The 16,747-nt window shown below is 56.5% G+C and overlaps 1 protein-coding gene across 8 annotated transcripts; it reads right to left on the bottom strand.

The window, feature by feature from the left end:
* Window positions 1-315: 315 nt before the first annotated feature.
* SPACA6 (sperm acrosome associated 6) lies at window positions 316-16,483 on the bottom strand. Of its 8 annotated transcripts, none has more exons than XM_035283972.3 (9): window positions 16,280-16,483; window positions 11,113-11,249; window positions 3,699-3,767; window positions 2,843-2,866; window positions 2,415-2,492; window positions 2,210-2,312; window positions 1,360-1,568; window positions 1,066-1,276; window positions 316-418 (listed from the first exon to the last, which is right to left on the bottom strand). In XM_035283972.3, the coding sequence occupies exons 1-9, from the start codon at window positions 16,429-16,431 to the stop codon at window positions 385-387; spliced, it is 1,017 nt and encodes a 338-aa protein (XP_035139863.1). In that variant the 5' UTR covers window positions 16,432-16,483; the 3' UTR covers window positions 316-384. The 8 variants fall into 8 exon arrangements, with proteins under 8 accessions (XP_035139863.1, XP_017823554.2, XP_008986769.2 ...); XM_017968065.4 differs by having other exon boundaries at window positions 1,360-1,516; window positions 2,208-2,317; window positions 11,113-11,190; XM_008988521.6 differs by lacking the exon at window positions 16,280-16,483 and adding an exon at window positions 12,180-14,707 and having other exon boundaries at window positions 1,360-1,516; window positions 2,208-2,317; window positions 11,113-11,190.
* Window positions 16,484-16,747: the final 264 nt, after the last annotated feature.

The raw sequence follows: 16,747 nt of genomic DNA, 5'->3' as shown, positions 1-16,747 counted from the left end.
CTAGGTTTCTGGTTTGCACTGCTAGGTGGATGGTGGTGCTCTTTCAGGCAGGAAGAAAGCCTTGGGGAGAAAGAGCCTCTGAGGACATCAAGGACTCTATTTGGGGGTGCCTTCTGCAGGTGGGAGTGTCAAGGAGACAGCCGGTAATCTGAGGGGGTATCTGGGTTCCCACCTAAACCCTCAGTGCAGAAACCTGCCCTGTGATACCTACGCCTATCACTGTCATTATGGGGGCCGTACTGATCTGGGCATGTGTGGGCTTGCTGCACCTCCTCCTATCTGAGTTAGTAGTGACCACCTTCCGAGACGAAACAATCCAGAGTTGAAATACATTCTTTATTTTCAGGATGGAAATAGGATAGGGAAGGAGGAGAGATACCTTTGTTAGCTGCCACTGCAGTACCATTCAAAGAACATCCTGGGGAAACAAAGGTACGCGTGTAACAGGAAGGGTTGGTGGCTAGAAATCTAGGTCCTGGAAGCCTGGACACTGGGTTGAAATGGTGGACAGACCCTGGACTCCTGGGTCTGAAGGAGGAGGGGCTGGGGGCCTGAACTCTTGGGTCTGAGAGAGGAGGGCGGGGGGCCTGGGCTTCTGGGTCTGAGGGAGGAGGGGGCTTGGGGGCCTGCACTCCTGGGTCTGAGGTAGGAGGGGCTAGGGGCCTAGATGGAAACCTGGGTCTGAGGGAGGGAGCCTTGGGGCCTGAATTCCTGGGTCTGAGGGAGGAGGGGTCTGGGGGCCTGGACTCTTGGATCTGAGGGAGGAGGGGACTGGGGGGGCATGGATTTCTGGGTCTGCCTGAGGTAGGACTAGGGACCTGGACTCCTGGGTCTGAAGGAGGGGGGCCTGGGGCCTGGGCTTCTGGGTCTCAGGGAGGAGGGGGCCTGAGGGCCTGGATTCTTGGATTTGCGGGAGAAGGGGACTTGGGGGGCTCCTGGGTCTGCGGGAGGAGGGGCTGAGAGCCCGACCTCCTGGGTTGGAGGTTGCTGGGAACCCAGACCTCTCGGTGGGATCTGAGAAAGCGGGAAGCTAGAGGCTGGGACTCCGGGGTCCTGAGCACTCACCACACCAACATGGTCGCACACACTGATGCGAGGGCCCCGAGGGCTGCAAGCAGGAACAGGTTGCTCGGCGTCAGAGCCTCGGGCCTGGCCAGCAGCTCGCCCAGGCTGGGCCTCCAGGGCTCGATCAGCTCGGCCTCCCGCGGGGCCCAGCGCAGCACTTCCCGGAACGTGGCCTGCAACTCTGTCTCCGCGCGCGGGGGCGGACCCGTCACTGCGGGGGCGCGCACGTCAGACGGGCACGAGCCCCGCCCTTCGCCCCGCCCCGCTCGCTCCCGCCGCCGCGCCCCGCCCCACCGTTAAGAAAGAAGTAGAGCCGAGCCAGGGGGCGCTGGTCTTGCTTGATCTCGCAGGAGAACGTCCCGCGGTGCGTGACCTGCGCCGGCCGGATCCGCGCCAGGTATCCTTCGGCCCGCGGCACATCTCGGAAATAGGACAGGTCCTGAGTCCGGAGCTGCGGGACCCGCGGGCTTAAGCTTCTCAACTTCGGCTTGCCAATAAGTAACCTACAAGCCCCCGAGCCAGACCACGCCCCCTTGAGTCCGGGCCCTGAGCCTTGACCCCGCCCCGAGCCTTCTACTTGCTCCCCAGCCCTAAACGCACTTTCCCCACAATACCTAAACCCTTACGCACAACCCGCCCCTAGAACCTGCATTTATTTATTTATTTATGTATTTATTTATTTCCAGACAAGGTCTCGTTCTGGCCCCCAGGCTGCAGTGCAGTGGCGCGATCATAGCTCACTGCAGCCTCGAACTCCTGGGCTTCAGCAATCCTCCCACTCAGCCTTCCCAGTGGCTGGGATTATAGGCGTGCATCACCACGCCCGGCTGTTTTAAAAATTTTTTAGTAGAGGTGGGGTCTTAGTATGTTGCCCAGGCTGGTCTCGAACTCCTGAGCTCAAGCAATCCTCCCGCCTTGGCCTCCCAAATTGCTGGGATTGCAGGAGCGAGTCACTGCGCCAGGTCCTTGGTCCTGCATTCTGATCTTCGAGCTCTCCCCTAAATCCCGGGGCCCTCCTCTTTCTGTTGCCTGTGTCTAGACGCAGCTCCCCGGAGTCTCACCCCCGCCTGCTGACTCCCCAACCCATAGTGAAGCCTAACTCGCCCGTCTAAACCCTTTGCGCCGCCTTCGCCCCGACTCACACCTCCTCCTGCAAACTTCCAGGAATAGGTGATCTCCTCCTTGGGCAGCTTGAAGTTCACGATGCAAGAAAACATAGCCTGGTCGCCCCGAGTCACTGTCACATCCTGAACTGAAGACAGACCATGGATCACTGGCTGGGACTTGCCGGTGTGCTCTGGTTCCATTTCTTAGGTTGGTCCCCTCCACCCCAAGGCCCTGCCCCTCACCTGGGCAGTCCAGCGGGAGGTCACAGACCCTGGAGTAACACCCTTTGCAGAGGAAACGCCGGGCAAACTCCTGGAGACCTGTGGAGTGGGAACGCTGGGTCTGGGTGCCACCTGCCCAGGGCCCTTTGGCCCTTTGAGATCCATACAGCTCCCCGGGGTCCACTGGCCAGGTAGCATCTTAAACCAGCCGTCCCTGCAGTCCTAAGCCACCTCTCACTCCTCTCTGCCCTCTAGGATTCCTATTGGTTTGCTTCGGCTCTCACACCCACCTTCTATGAGGATTTAGAGCAATACCTGGTTTACTTCCTTTTCTCCGGGGCTCTTGTTGGTCTCCTAAGGATTTGAAGCCCACCCGATTTCACCCACCTGATTTCGGCCCCGACCACCTCCCTTACCCGACAATTCCAATTTTTAGATGAACTCCTTACCGCAGGGAGGGATGCAGGCCTGGGCTGTAGGGAGAGATGAAACATCACCACTTTAAGGTCGTGGGAAGAACCCCCTCACCCCATGCTCCCCTATCGGATGTTACAGGGCTGGACGCTTTGCTCCTAGGGGGCGGGGTCAAGCTGCAGTCATAACCTGGGGGCGGGGTCAAGCCCGCTGGGTTCCACCTGGAGGCGGGGCCAGGCCTGAGCTTTGCACTAGGAGGGGTCAGGCCCACGCCCACTGCCAGCCATCTACTTGGGAGTCAGAGGGAGACACTGGCCTTCTGGAGGGCCTGATGGGGGTAGGCAGTCCAGTTGGATTCCACTGAGAAGGCGGGCTAGAAGTATTCCCGGAAAGGGGATCAGTAGGAGAGGAAACCTTTCATAGAGATACATCCCATGACTGCTCCTAGCTGGAGAGGAAAGCTTCCATCGAAGGGGTGAAGCCAAATCCACGGTAGTCCACACAGGAGTTGATCCCCAAGGCCTGAGGCTCAGAGATGGCGCCAGAAGAGTGGATAGGGATCTCAGGAGTGTGTTTTGCTTTGTTTTGTTTTGAGACAGAGTCTTGCTCTGTCACCCAGGCTAGAGTGCAGTGGCAAGATCTCTGCTCACAGCAACCTCACCTCCAGGGTTCAAGTGATTTTCCTGCCTCAGCCTCCTGAGTAGATGGGATTACAGGCATGCACTACCACACCAGACTAATTCTTGTATTTTTAGAAGAGACAGGGTATCACCATGTTGGTCAGTCTGGTCTTGAACTCCTGAGATTATAGGCGTAAGCCACCATGCCCAGCCAGGAGTGGGGTTTTCCAATTCTGTGTGTGTCTGGGGGAGGAGATAAGGAGTCTTTTACCTTCTTTAAGGTGTGTAATGACTCTCTTCATTTTCTCCGCCGCATCAGGGAAGGCAACCTCAAAGGATCCTGGAGAGCAAAGGGGAGGGCGGCCTGTGTGGCAAAATCCTTCCCCTAGGGCTTGGTCCTGCCTTCTGATCTAGCATTGCTAGGGCTAAGCTGGCACTAGCTCACGGGATGTACTGTCATGATGTCTGCCCTTCCCCAGCTCCTCTCCACCCCTCCGTCTCTCTTATTACCATATTCTCTGTTTTTTCCTCTCATTTCCTCCCACCTTGTGTACTTGAAGGCTAACAAGTCCCTAAGTATCCTTTCTGCTTCCTGAACCAGCCCTACTGGACATCACCGGCATGTAGCTTGTTGAGGGGAGAAGGGGTGGATAAGGATCAAATTCCTCACGAAGGCCTATTAGGTCCCACATGGTTTGGCCTAGTTCCTCTCCCTCCCTGTCCCATCACTAGGGCCCACCTTTCATTTCCTTTTTTATTTTATTTTAATTTTTTGAGATAGTGTCTCACTCTGTTACCCAGGCTGGCATGCAGTGGTGCAGTCTCTGCCTCCTACATTCAAGTGATTCTCCGGCTTCAGCCTCCGAAATAGCTGGGACTACAGGCGTGTGCCACCACGCCCAGCTAATTTTTGTATTTTTAGAAGAGACAGGGTTTCACTATGTTGGTCAGGCTGGTCTCAAACTCCTGTTTGGATCACTCAAGTGATCTACCCACCTTGGCCTCCCAAAGTGCTGGGATTACAGACGTGAGCCATTGAGCCAGGCCTCATTTCCTTTATTATGAAAATAACCAAATTCCCTAGCACCTCAGGGCCTTTGCACATGCTGGCTTCTGCTTTTAGCACATTTTTCTGTCTCGTAATCATCCTTCCATCACCACAAATCTAATCAAGTTCCCTGTTTTAGTCTCTCATTGCAATCATTTCATTCCTAGCTCTCATCCATCTGCAATCACATATATTTATATATAGATGATGGTCATTTATGTCTGTCTTGTAAGTAAATAAACACGTTCTTCCTTAGCGCTGTGTCCTCTGAATCCTGGAGAGGGCGCTGAATCTTAGAAGTGCTCATTAAGTATTTGTAAAATGAATTCCAGGATCCAACTGGAACTGGAGATCCCAACTGGTGGCCTATGGCCCTATGTGTGGTATTTGGCCTGCAAAGTGTTTAAAAGAAAATGAACCAGTCACCAACATAGAAAATTTGGAATGTCACATAAATGTTTGGCCTCTCTTTTTTAAAAAGTTGGAAGAGCTGTAACACAGAGATCACATTTCCATAAGGCAGCAATTAGCTGGAGATGGGTAGCAGCCACTCCCTTGAAATGGGGCCACATCGGCCACCTCTGTCGTCTCCAGCCTATATTCATTTCTATAATGTTCATAGAATACATCTTTTACCCTTGTATGTTCTTTGTCTTTGTAGGTGTTTGTTTTGATACAGAGTCTCGCTCTGTTGCCCAGGCTGGAGTACATACAGTGCCATGATCTTGGCTCACTGCAACTTCCACCTCCCAGGTTCAAGTGATTCTTCTGCCTGAGCCGCCCCAGTAGCTAGGATTACAGGCACCCAGCACAATGCCTGGCTCATCTTTGTATTTTTAGTAGAGATGGGGTTTTACCATGTTGGCCAGGCGGGTCTTGAATTCCTGACCTCGTGATCTCCACACCTTGGCCTCCCAAAGTGCTGGGGTTACAGGTGTGAGCCACCGCGCCTGACCTTGTGTTTTGACCACTGTAATGGCCTTCAAACTGTAAGGGTTTGTGGCTTTTCCCAGTGGAATTAAAAAAAGTGGACAGCTGGCTTGATCTCATGGTGGTTTGTGGAAATTAGGATTGTGGCAGGATTTTATGGGCTAAATTGTGCCCCTACCCCAAATTCGTTTGTTGAAGTCTTAACTCCCAGTACCTCAGAATGTGACTGTACTTGGTTCTGAAAGAGGTGATTAAGTTAAAATGAGGTCATGAGGGTGGGCCGTAATGCAGTGTGATCGGTGTCCTTATGAGAAGGAAATTGGGGCACAGACATGCACGCAGGGACATATGAAGAAAGCATCTACAAGCCAGAGAGAGAGGCCTGAGAATCCAAGCCTGCTGACACCAGAACCTTGACCTCAGACTTCTGGAAGGCAGAAACTTCTGTTGTTCAAGACACCCAGTCTACGGTACTTTGTAACAGTGGTCCTAGCAAACCAATACACAGGGAGTGTCCATTGCCTCTAAATATCCGTGCATCTATATCCACAGAACACAGATAAAAGGCTTCAACTCACAGCCTTCCTTGAAGTTGAGGTCATGTGGCCAAGCTGTAGCCATAGGATGTAAGTGGATGTGTTATAAGTGAGTCACAGGAAGTGGCCTTAAAAGGGAGGTGGTACTGCACTTGGAATCCCAGCTACTCGGGAGGCTGGGGTGAAAGGATCACTTGAGGGCAGGAGTTTGAGACCAGACTGGGTAAGCAAATTTTGATAAATTAGCCAGGTGTGATGGCATGTGCCTGTAGTCTTAGCTACTCAGGAAGCTGAGGTGGGAGGATGGTTAAGCCCAGGAGTTCGAGGCTACAGTGAGCTATGATTGCACCACTGCACTGCAGCCTGGGCAACAGAGCAAGACCCCATCTCTAAAAAACAAAAACAACAACAAAAAAAGAGAGAAGGTGGCACCATCTTATTGATTCCCTCATCCATTTGCTGCCTGAAAATTTGCATCCTGTTGCCTGAAAGTTTGTTTTGATGGCTGGAGCTCTAGCAGCCACACAGGACCATGAGGACAAGGCTATTCCCTGGGATATTAAGTCTTGAAAGAGCTTGGGTCCCCAAGAAATGGAGGTGCCATACTAACCTTAAGTGCCTACCTCAAGACTTACTTTGTATAGGAGAGGTAAACTTCCTATTGGCTTAAGCCATTGCAGGGACAGGGGAAAGCTTCCTCTGTGATGTAAAGCCATACAGAAAGGGAGGGAACTGAGGATACTGGCAAAACAAACAATGGCTGAAACAATGACCATTGGATATACACTTGGAGAGAGAAGGCACTCATGCCAAGAAGTGGGTTCCGGATGAGGACTTAGTGGTCTCTCCTTGGCCACAGAGCAGGAGTGTGGTCTCGAGATGGCAGGATGATCAGGAGCATGTGGTCAGACTGGGGTGCACAAATGAGAGGCCTGGATGTTGAGGAGTCATCCAAAGAATGTCTATGGGCCAAAGCACGACTCAGGGAAAGGGTGAGTGGAATATACCAAGTAAGCCACGGTGGCGGGTGGGTTTCTAACCCACCAGGGGAGTACGAATGGAGTGAAACGTTCCCAACAGGCCAAGGAGCCTGGGTTATATCAAGTGGACCATAAGGAGGCATGCGTGGCTGTTGTAAAGTCTTCCCTAGAGGAGCTGCGTATCAGCAGGAGCTCCGACTCTGACATACATCTGGGTCTGAGTCCTGGCGCTTCTGTCTTGAGCGTACCTGTTTCCAATCTCAGTATCAATCACAAGCCCTCCGCCCCATATGACCAAGTGACTCCACCTTCCGTTTCCTCAGTTTCCTCATTCATAAAATGGGGATGATAGCAGTGTGTGTATCACAGGAGCAGTGTCTGTATTGCAGGGTTGGGGAGAGGCTGAATCATTAAATAAGACTTTGTTTTGATGGCTGGGGCTCTAGCAGCCACATAGAACCATGAGGATTATGATTTCATGATTGTGTGGCATGATGTCTCTAAGCGTGTAGAATGGTGTCTGGCACATAGCGAGTGTTAGAGAAGACTGGGAAACTTACGATTGCCATCTCCAAGTTCGAGATGGGGAAACTGGGGCATGGGGAGATTGGAGAAGTGGTCTAGAATCACATGGCTACATCTGACCCTGGTGGTCAGGCTCTAGAGCCTCCACACCTAATCGTTGCATGTGGCATGCTGCATGCTGTCTATACCACGTCATCCACTCTGTGGATTATATATACACCTACACAAGCAAGACCACGTGGGATCATCAAGAGGCAGTCAGCCTACGTCAGCTCCTCTGACTCCCTGCTCCTCCATCTGGAGGAGACTCAAAAGTCATCCTTGATTCTTCCCATTGCCCTCACCCACTTATATCTGGTCCAATCTATCTCCAAATATATCCCAGGGTCTACTGTTCTTGTCAAGAGGAGCCCCAGTGTTCCCATCTGAAAAGTGGGGCTATAAAACCCAGCCTCACAGGGCTGGTAGAGGATATCCTTTCTTTTCTTTTCTTTTTGAGATGGAGTCTTGCTTCTTCGCCCAGGCTGGAGTCCAGTGGCGTGATCTCAGCTCACTGCAACCTCCACCTCCCGGGTTCAAGCAATTCTCTGCCTCACTCTCTTGAGAAACTGGGATTACAGGCGCCTGCCACCACGCCCAGCTAATTTTTGTATTTTAGTAGAGATAGGGTTTCACCCTCTTGGCCAGGCTAGTCTTGAACTCCTGACCTTGTCATCCACCCGCCTCAGCCTCCCAAAGTGTTGGGATTACAGGTGTAAGCCACTGCGCCTGGCCGAGGAAATCCTTTAGGAGGATACTTCATATGAATCACTCTGTATGGCAGACACAGCCTCTCACACACATGGGCAAGCCTGGCACGCAGTCAGATCTCCCCGGACCACTGTGACTTGTCTGACCCGCGACGAGCCACCTTCTCACTGGAAATCTTCCTGCCTTTGCCCAGGCCCCACACAGCTGCCAGAGAGATCTTGTTAAACCCCAGGTCAGATCCTGTGTCTTGGTGTAAAGTCCTCCAATAGCTCCCCCATTTCAAGAGCAAAAGACAAAAGTCATTCCAAGGGCATACAACAGGGATTGGGTGCTCCCAGAGTAGCTTCATCAGCATTACCTGGGATCCTGTCAGAAATCTGCATTTTTAATAAGCTCCCAGGGGATTCTGATGTATGCTGGGGCTTGAGAATCACCTCTGTCTATGAGGATCTTTGGGAGGTGGCCCCTTGCTATCTCTCAGATTTCACCTTCACTCCAGCCCCACGGGCCGCAGGGTCTTGCACTAGCTGTTTCCTGTGGCCTGAAAAATCTCTCTCCCCAGATTATCTGCGTGGCTGTCGCTGTCACCTTGTTCAGGTCGCAACTGGACCCTGTCATTTCCACCTCCCCTGACCAACCTATTTAAAATTATCACTCAGCAAGACATGGTGATTCATGCCTGTAATCCCAGCACTTTGGGAGGCTGAGGCAGGAAGATCACTTGAGCCCAGGAGCTCGAGACCAACCCAGGCAACATAGCAAGACACCATCATTACAAATTTAATTAGTCAAAGATGGCGGCACGCCGCCTGGAGTGCCAGCTACTCGGAAGGCAGAGGCAGGAAGAGCGCGTGAGCCCAGGAGTTCCAGGCTGCAGTGAGCTATGATCATGCCACTGCACTCCAGCCTGGGTGACAAAGTGAGACCCTATCTCCAAAAAAAAAAAGACAATAAAACTATCACCCCTTTCTCTTCTCCTTCTCTGTTTTCCTCCACGGCAGGGACCAGCAACTGGTACACTAAGATAGTAAGATATTTTATCCATTATGTTTATTGTCTGTCTTCCCAGGCTCCACCCCAGTATAAGCAAGACAGGTGGTTTGCACCTTCAGTAAACACCATTGAACGTATTGCACCAGCTTCTCCTGGCCTCCAGACTCTCCCTCTGGTTCATCCTCCACACGACCCCAGAGGGCTCTTTCTACACTCAGAGCTGCCCCTATTTTTACTGCTCACATTCCTCTGGTGGCTCCCCAGCGCCCTGAGGGCAGAGACTCAAAACCCTCTGACTTTTCTGCTGAACTCTGCACCTGGGTATCTAGCTGCCTCCTAAACGTCCCTGGGACCTTTCAGAGTCACTGCACTCCAACCCAGCTCATCATCTGCCCCCAGCTCTTTCTCTCGGGCTCCTTATTTCAGTGATGACACATGGCCCAACAGGCATGGAGCAGGACCTGTCTCAGACGCTGTCCTCTATGCCTCCCCAAACAGCCCAGCAGACCTCATTCTCTGGCCCTGTCCCCTCTTCTCCACCTTCAGAGCCCCAACCCCAACTTGGGCCTCCACTCTGGCCTGGACCCTCACCCAGCCTCTTTTCTCTTCCCTCTAAGTTTGTCCCACAGTCGGCCCCACAGAAGGCTTCCACTCCCAGATGCAGAGTTTCCTGATCTTTTCAAAAGCTTCTGTGACGAGACAGCCCACGTGGGGAGAAAGGGCATTTCCTGGAATCCTGAACCACCCGCCCACAGAGAGCTTTAGGGCCTCAGGTCTCCCTTTGGGGTGGAGGTCGGGGGAGCCACAGCTGAAGCCTTCTCCAGGCTGGCCCTGGATGCCCGGGTGGATGGAATCCTCCCCCTTTTGGGGATCTTTGACAAAACGCTTGGTGGGCAAAGCAGGAAGCAAAGGGAGCGACTGTGGGTGCGGGAAAAAGCCCTGAGCTCCTGCAAACTCTGAGTTTCCATAGTTCCAGGCTCTGGCACGTCATGGAGATTGTGGCCATGGTGACCTGGCATGATTACTGCCAACGCTGCCCATTGGCCATGCGTGGCCCCCGGCCCTGAGGTCGCTTCACACGGCCACACACCTCAAGGCTGTCACGTGTGGCTGTCTCACCAGGGCGCTCACACCCCATCTCTCTTCACTGCTGTCACTGGAGCGATCTACTCTGCCGTTCCTGTTTTCCTGCCCTCTAATCGCCTCCCACCTCAAAAATGTGGAATCACTTTATAAGAAATCTGTGTGTGTGTGTCTGTGTGTGAAAGCATGTGTTTGTGTGAGTGCTGTGTGTGAATGTGTATGTTTGCGTGTGAATGCTGTGTGTGAATGTGTGAGTGAATGTGTTTGCATGTGAGTGCTGTGTGTGAGTGTATGAGTGAGTGAATGTGTTTGCATGTGAGTGCTGTGTGAGTGTATGAGTGAGTGAATGTGTTTGCGTGTGTGAGTGCTGTGTGAGTGAATGTGTTGTGTGTGTGTGAGACTGTGTGTGAGTTCTGTCCTAGGGGAAGATTCCCTCCCTGAGGTCAGCCTCATCAGGCAGCCCCCAACCCCACAGTGAGCTCTGTGGCCATCCTAGGAGGCAAGATTGTCCCACTTTACAGATGGGTAAGTTGAGGACAGGAGAGGGGCAGTGACCCACCCAGAACTTCATCACCAGTAAGAGTGTTTGCCATGCGGCCATGTCAGAACCTACCCGACCCATCTGGACTTCGATAGGCAATTTCTGCAACGTCCGTTCCCCACTTGGCAGCATCAGCCTCTGGCTCTTAGGGCTGCCTTCAGCCTTCGCTTAGTCAAGTAGCTGAGCTCGTGGCTTCCGAGCTTTCCCCGTCCCAGATGACTGCGTGACTCTGGGGCCTCCTTCCTCTGCCCTGGGCCCTCCCACGTGCATTTCCCATCTCCCCACCCCCACACGCTCACCCTGGGCAGCAGCCAGCTCCTGCAGGCCATGGGTCATCTGGGCGAAGGCATCATGCAGGTGGCTTCTCTCATCATAGTCTGGCGGTGAAGGAGGGGGCAGGGGCTGGGGGAGGTAGCTCCCCGCAAACACCATGTCCCTAATGGGAACATTCTGTCTCTGAATCTCTGCCCTCCCAAGTCTGTGCCCTCCCCTTGCTGACTCTCTGCCCCACAGTCTCTATGCTTCCTGAGTCCCTCCCAGGCTCTATCCTCACCTCTCTGTGAGTCTCCATCTTCCCTGAGTCTCTCCCCCAACGCTAGTCTCTATCCTGCTTCCCCAGTCTCTGCCTCTTCTCTATCCTCCCCTTTCTGAGTCTCCATCCTCCCGTCTGACTCCCCATCCTCCCGAGTGCCCATCTTCCCCTCTCTCTGACTCTCCATTTTCCCAAGTCTCCATCCTCCTCTCTTACTCTCCATCCTCCCGAGTGTCCATCTTCCCCCTCTGACTCTCCTTCCTCCCATCTCTGACTCTTCATCCTCCCCTCTCTGAGTCTCCATCCTCCCCTATCTGATTCTAAGTCTTCCCCTCTCTGGCTCTCCATGCTCTGGAGTCTCCATCCTCCCCTCTCTGTCTATCCTCCCATCTCTGAGTCTCCTTCCTCCACCCTCTGACTGTACATTGTCCCCGAGTCTCCATCCTCCCCTCTGACTGTCCATCCTCCCCCATCTGAGTCTCCATCCTCCCCTGAGTGTCTATCTTCCTGTCTGAGTCTCCTTCCTCCCCTGTCTGAGTCTCCATCCTCCCCTGTCTGAGTCTCCATCCTCCCGTCTCTGAGTCTCCATCCTCCTGTCTCTGAGTCTCCATCTTCTCCTGTTGTATCTCCATCCTCCCCTCTCTGAGTCACTGCCCTGCTGTCCTCCCTTGTCTGTGTTTCTCCGTCCCTAGCCTCTGTTGTTCTCATGGTCTCTGAGCCTTTTGCGTGTGACTATTTCTCTCTGTCTATCCCTCAGCCTGACCCTCTGGGTCTCTCCTGTCCCTCCCTCTGCACCCTCCCCAGGACACTGATGAAGGAGGATGGTCTCCTCACTGATTTCGGTGTCAGAGAGGCCCTGGAAGGCGGCCGTGAAGGCCTCCTCACACTCTTCGAGCTTGGGGCTCTGCATCCCCACAAACATCTGGCAGATGCGGAAGCGCTCAGAGTAGGTGGTGAAGCAGAGGAGACAGGCCCGGGCGGGCACCCTGAAGACAGCCAGGGCCAGCAGGGCAGATGGGACCGCACTGGCCAGGGCCAGCAGGGCCATCATGTGGGTCTCAAGGCCAGGGGAGAAGCTAGTAACCTTTATGAGGTCGCCACAGGGCGGGGGAAGGGCCAGTGGTCTGGGGTCAGAGGTCAGGTTTCAGTTGGTGGCCAAATGTCATGCTCTGGAGGAAGCGTATGAGGAGTCAGGGTTCCCGGGTCAGGCCAGCAATTCCCCAGGTGTGTGGTTGGGCCAGACGCCAGGCTCCCAAGAACCTCACCTGTGACCCTGGATGTCCTCACAGGTTAAAGGGTCTCAGGGACCCAGAGGCTGGCAGCATGGTACGTGGTGGCCCCGCAGGCCCTGGGGTGGGGGTCAGATGGAGATGGGCACAGAGACATTCTGAGAGCCAGAAGACAGAAAGACCAAAAAGGACAGAAACAGACACAGAAAGATGTCGGGAGGGGCAGAGACCTAGAAAGCCAGAATGAGAGAGGCAGAGAATCCACTGCGAACGCTGCAGAAGCCACAGAGACACAGCAGAGATGGAGAGACAGACAGAAGTAAAACAGAATTCAGGGCAGGGAGGGGATGCAGGGACAAGGACAGAAAAGACAGCCCGGCTCCTCCTCCCAGGGTCCCTGGGGCAGCCCAGTGGGGCTCAGGGTCCCCGAGTGGGGCTGGGGGTCCCCGCCGGGCCCCGTCCCGTGCAGGGCGCAGCCTGGGGAAAGCTAGGAGGTCGTATAGTGATCTCCTTGGGTGTCCTCCTCAACTATACAACCTCCTACCTCAGCCCGGGGGGCGCGGCAGGTGGACAGACCCGACAGATAGACAGACAGGGACCAGGAGGATGGGGAGTGGGAGGGGGAGGGCCGGGGAGGCCCCAGCCGCGATGGTGAGCCCCCGACACGGACCCACAGACACGAGCTTGTGTGCGGCGAAGGCCCCGCAAGGTCGGTTCTACGGGTGGGTGCCAGGACCCAGGAGTCCGGGCCCCCGGCCCCTCCTCCCCAAGGAACCCAGGAGTCCAGGCCCTCAGCCCCTTCCTCATCAGGGACCCTGGAGTCAAGGCCCTCATCCCCCTCCTCCCTAAAGAACCCAGAAGTCCAGGTCCCCATCCCCTTCCTCGCCAGAGACCCAGGGGTCTGGGCCCTTGGCCCTTTTCTCCCCAAGTGTTCCTGGAATCCAAGCCCTCAGCCCCTTCCTCCCTCAGACTCTTGAGTCCAGATGCACAGCCCCATTCTCCCCAGAGACGCAGGAGTCCCAGCCCCCAGATCCTCCTCCGCCGGCCCGGCAGGCCTCCTGGGGAAGGCATGGCCTAACAGAGCACCTGACTTCCTGGGTGCTGGCTCAGAGGGAACCTCACCTGTCTGGGAATTTGGCCTTTTGGGCACACCTGCCCTACCTACACTCCGGTCAGTCTGCAGACTCCATGCCCAGGGGCTAGCAAGCATCCAAGCCTCCCTTGGTACCTGTTTCCTCTCTCCTCCCTTCTTTGGGTCAGTCCTAAGGATGACAGCCACAATCCCCCAGCACTGACACCATATCAGGCCCAGAGCACCAGTCTTCTGCCTGATACCTCCCAGTCCAGAGATCGAGGTGCCCTCAGCATCCCCATTTGGCAGGTGAGGCAGAGGAGGGCGCTGAGCCTCAGAGAGGGGAAGAGACTCCCAAAGTCAGCCTCCAGCAGCAGTGGGCAGTGGACTCAGCACCCACCCTCCCCACCCCTGGGCTCAGAGCCCCTCCAGCTGGGGTCTCTCCCCTGCCCAGCCCCTCCTCCTGGACCCTCTGGTTCTTGCTGCCCCTGCTCCAGCCTCGCCTTCCTGCTCCTTCCTCACAGTCCATGTCTCTGGCCCTGCCTTTTTCTCTCTCTCCCTCTTTCTTTCCACCTTCCCTGGTTCCCAGCCTCCTCCTCCTGCATCAGGCATCCCTCCCTGGCTCTGTGCTCCTTCTCTCTCTCTCTCCCCATCGCCTCTCCTCTCCCGCTCCCGTTTTCTTCCCTCTCTCCCCCTCTTTCTCCTTCTCTTCCTCTGCCTCCTGTCTTTCATCCTCCCCTTTTCCCCGTTCCCCCTCTTTGTCTCTCTCGTTCTCTCGGGCCCTGTCTCAGTCTCTGACTCCCTCTCCTCTTTCTCACCCTTCTCCACCCCCTTTTTTCGGATGTCTCTCCTCACTTCCTCTCCCTCCCCATCTCTCACCTCTGTCTCCCACTCTCCCTCGGTCTCTGTCTCTCTCCCTTTCTCTCCTTCTCCCTCTCCTGTCCTCCCTCCTAGGTCTCTCTCTTTCCTCCCCTCCCCCTTCTCCCTTTGGGTCTCCCTCCCTTCTCTCTCTCTCTTTCTCCTTCCCTCTCTCCCTCCCCCTCGCAGCTCGAGCCAGGTCTGGAGCTGGGGGTGGGGTGGGGGTGGTTTGAGAAGGGGCCCTGGGCTGGGGTAGCGACCTGCTGAGGAGGGGGAGAAGAGGCGGGAAAGGGGCGGAGAAGGAAAGGGGGAGGCGGGGGCCGGAGACGGGTCCACGGTCCCAGCTCTCTACCCTCTTCCCTCCTTCCCAACCTCCCAGACCCTCAGGCGGGGGCGAGAGTCAGGCCAAGGTGGGGAGGAAGGGGAAGGGAGGAGGCTGCCCCCGCCCCCCCACCAACCTGGCCCAGAGCCCAGGCCCGGGTTCCCAGCATGCCCCGGGGCTGCCTGGGGCCTGAGGAGGGGGGTGAGGGGAGAAGGGAAGCTGAGAATCTCAAAGATTCCCGGGACCTCAGTATCTCCCCCACACGCCAACCAGTGTCTCCTTGGGGAAACTGAGGCCGAAAGAGAGGGGTCAGGACTTGTTCAAGGTCACTTGACAAGGCGTTGGTGGAAACGCGAACTCCCTGGGCCCATAGGCCGGGTTTGGGGAAGGGGTAGGCTCCGGACTTCCCCCAGGCCTAGGTCCCCCTCCCCCTCTCCGCGGACCCTGGGGAGCCCCCAAGGGTCAGAGAGCAGACCCAAACAGTCTGGCACCATGGCAACCAGCTGGCCCCGCCCCCTTAACCCCTGGAGGGCTGGACTCCAGCTGGGGCTAAAGGGGAGGTGGGGACTCCTGGGTTCCGGGGAGGAGGGGCCTGGGGGACCCCAGAACTGCAGGCTTCAAAGGGGGAAAAGATGCCAGAACCTGGACGCTTGGGTTCCAGAGGAGCAGAGGGTTGGGGGCTGCGCTCCTTGGGAGGAGGGGCTGAGGTTCTCAACTCGGGTTTTAAAGGGGTTAGGGGCTGGAGTGTGGATTCCCTGGGCTGAGAACAGACTGGGGGCTCAGACTCCTGGATCCTGGAAAAAAGGGGGCTGGGGGCTCGGATTTTGAAATGGGTGGGGGAATGGGTGGGGGACTGGGTGGTGGACTCCCAGGTCTGAGGGAGGAGGGTCTGGGACCTGGAATCCCGGGTCCCCGAGGGAGCATGGATGCTGGGCCTCTCCTCCAGACATCTCCTGCCCCCGCCGCTGACCCTGGCCTGTCTGGCAGCCCAGACAACCTGCCCCTCCTCCTCGGCCCCCTCCCATTGGCACGGCTCACCCTTGACCCCTCAAAGCCCCGCAGCCCCATCCCTGCCCCTCCCCCTCCCCTCGAGCCAGACGTTAACCCCTCCGCTGCCGCAGGCACTCCAAAGCCAGACAAATCTTCCTCCACCTCCCCCGAGGGCTCGGGCATCGCGCCCCTAGTCTCCTCCAGCCACGATCCTACCCGCCCCAGCCCCCATCTCGGTCCTCCCTCCTGAATCCAGGAGGTGTCTCCAGCCTTCCTCAGCTTGTGGACCCCGGAATCCAGGTCCCAGCCCCCTCCTTCAAGGATTCAGGAGTCTGGGCGCCCAGCCACCTCCCCACCCCCAACTCCTCCTCCAAGAACCCAGAAATCCAGGCCCCTGGGTGTTCCTCCCTCAGGGACCCGGAGTCCAGGCCCCAGCCCGCCACCTCCCTTTCCGCAGACTCACGGCTCCCGCGGCTCCCGCGTCGCAGGAAAGGGGTCTCCTCCGCCGCCCCGGGCCCGCAGGCCGGGCCCCACCGCCGCCGCCGAGCGCTCTCCATCCTCTCCCCGCCTCCGCCGCCCCGCGGCCGCTCCCCTTCCTCCCGCCGTCCCCGCCATCCCCCTTCCCTTCTCCCCGACTCCCTCCGGCCGGCGACTCCTCCCCGGCTCTGAGGTCCGGGGCTACCCCTCCCCGGACCCCGCCGGCGGCGCGGCCGTCGGACCAGCCCCCTCCCCAGGGGGCCCCCGCCCCGGCCCCTCCCCACCGCCCTGCCCAGTCCGGCCTGGCTTCCCACCCGCCCTGCCCCGGAGCTGGCTCCGGTCCAGGGGAAAAAATTCCATCCAGCCCCGGGGAGGAGGAGCGGGGCGGAGGAGGGAGCGGGAGGGGGAGGCCGGGCCAGGGGAGCCTGACGCAGAGGAGGGAAGGGACAAAAGA

This window comes from Callithrix jacchus, chromosome 22 (assembly GCF_049354715.1).
Source record: "Callithrix jacchus isolate 240 chromosome 22, calJac240_pri, whole genome shotgun sequence".
Taxonomy (NCBI): Eukaryota; Metazoa; Chordata; class Mammalia; order Primates; family Cebidae; genus Callithrix; species Callithrix jacchus.
Note: the sequence above shows the minus strand (reverse complement) of the source record. Positions and strands in the feature narration are given on the sequence as shown.

Excerpts from the sequence above, each read along its gene's own strand:
- SPACA6 (XM_035283971.3), bottom strand. The coding sequence starts at position 12,396 with ATGATGGCCCTGCTGGCCCTGGCCAGTGCGGTCCCATCTGCCCTGCTG. Across the intron at positions 3,768-11,112 it reads GGAGCTGGCTGCTGCCCAGG|GATCCTTTGAGGTTGCCTTC; the intron begins GTGAGCGTGTGG and ends TTTGCTCTCCAG. Across the intron at positions 2,867-3,698 it reads CATTACACACCTTAAAGAAG|CCCAGGCCTGCATCCCTCCC; the intron begins GTAAAAGACTCC and ends CTCTCCCTACAG.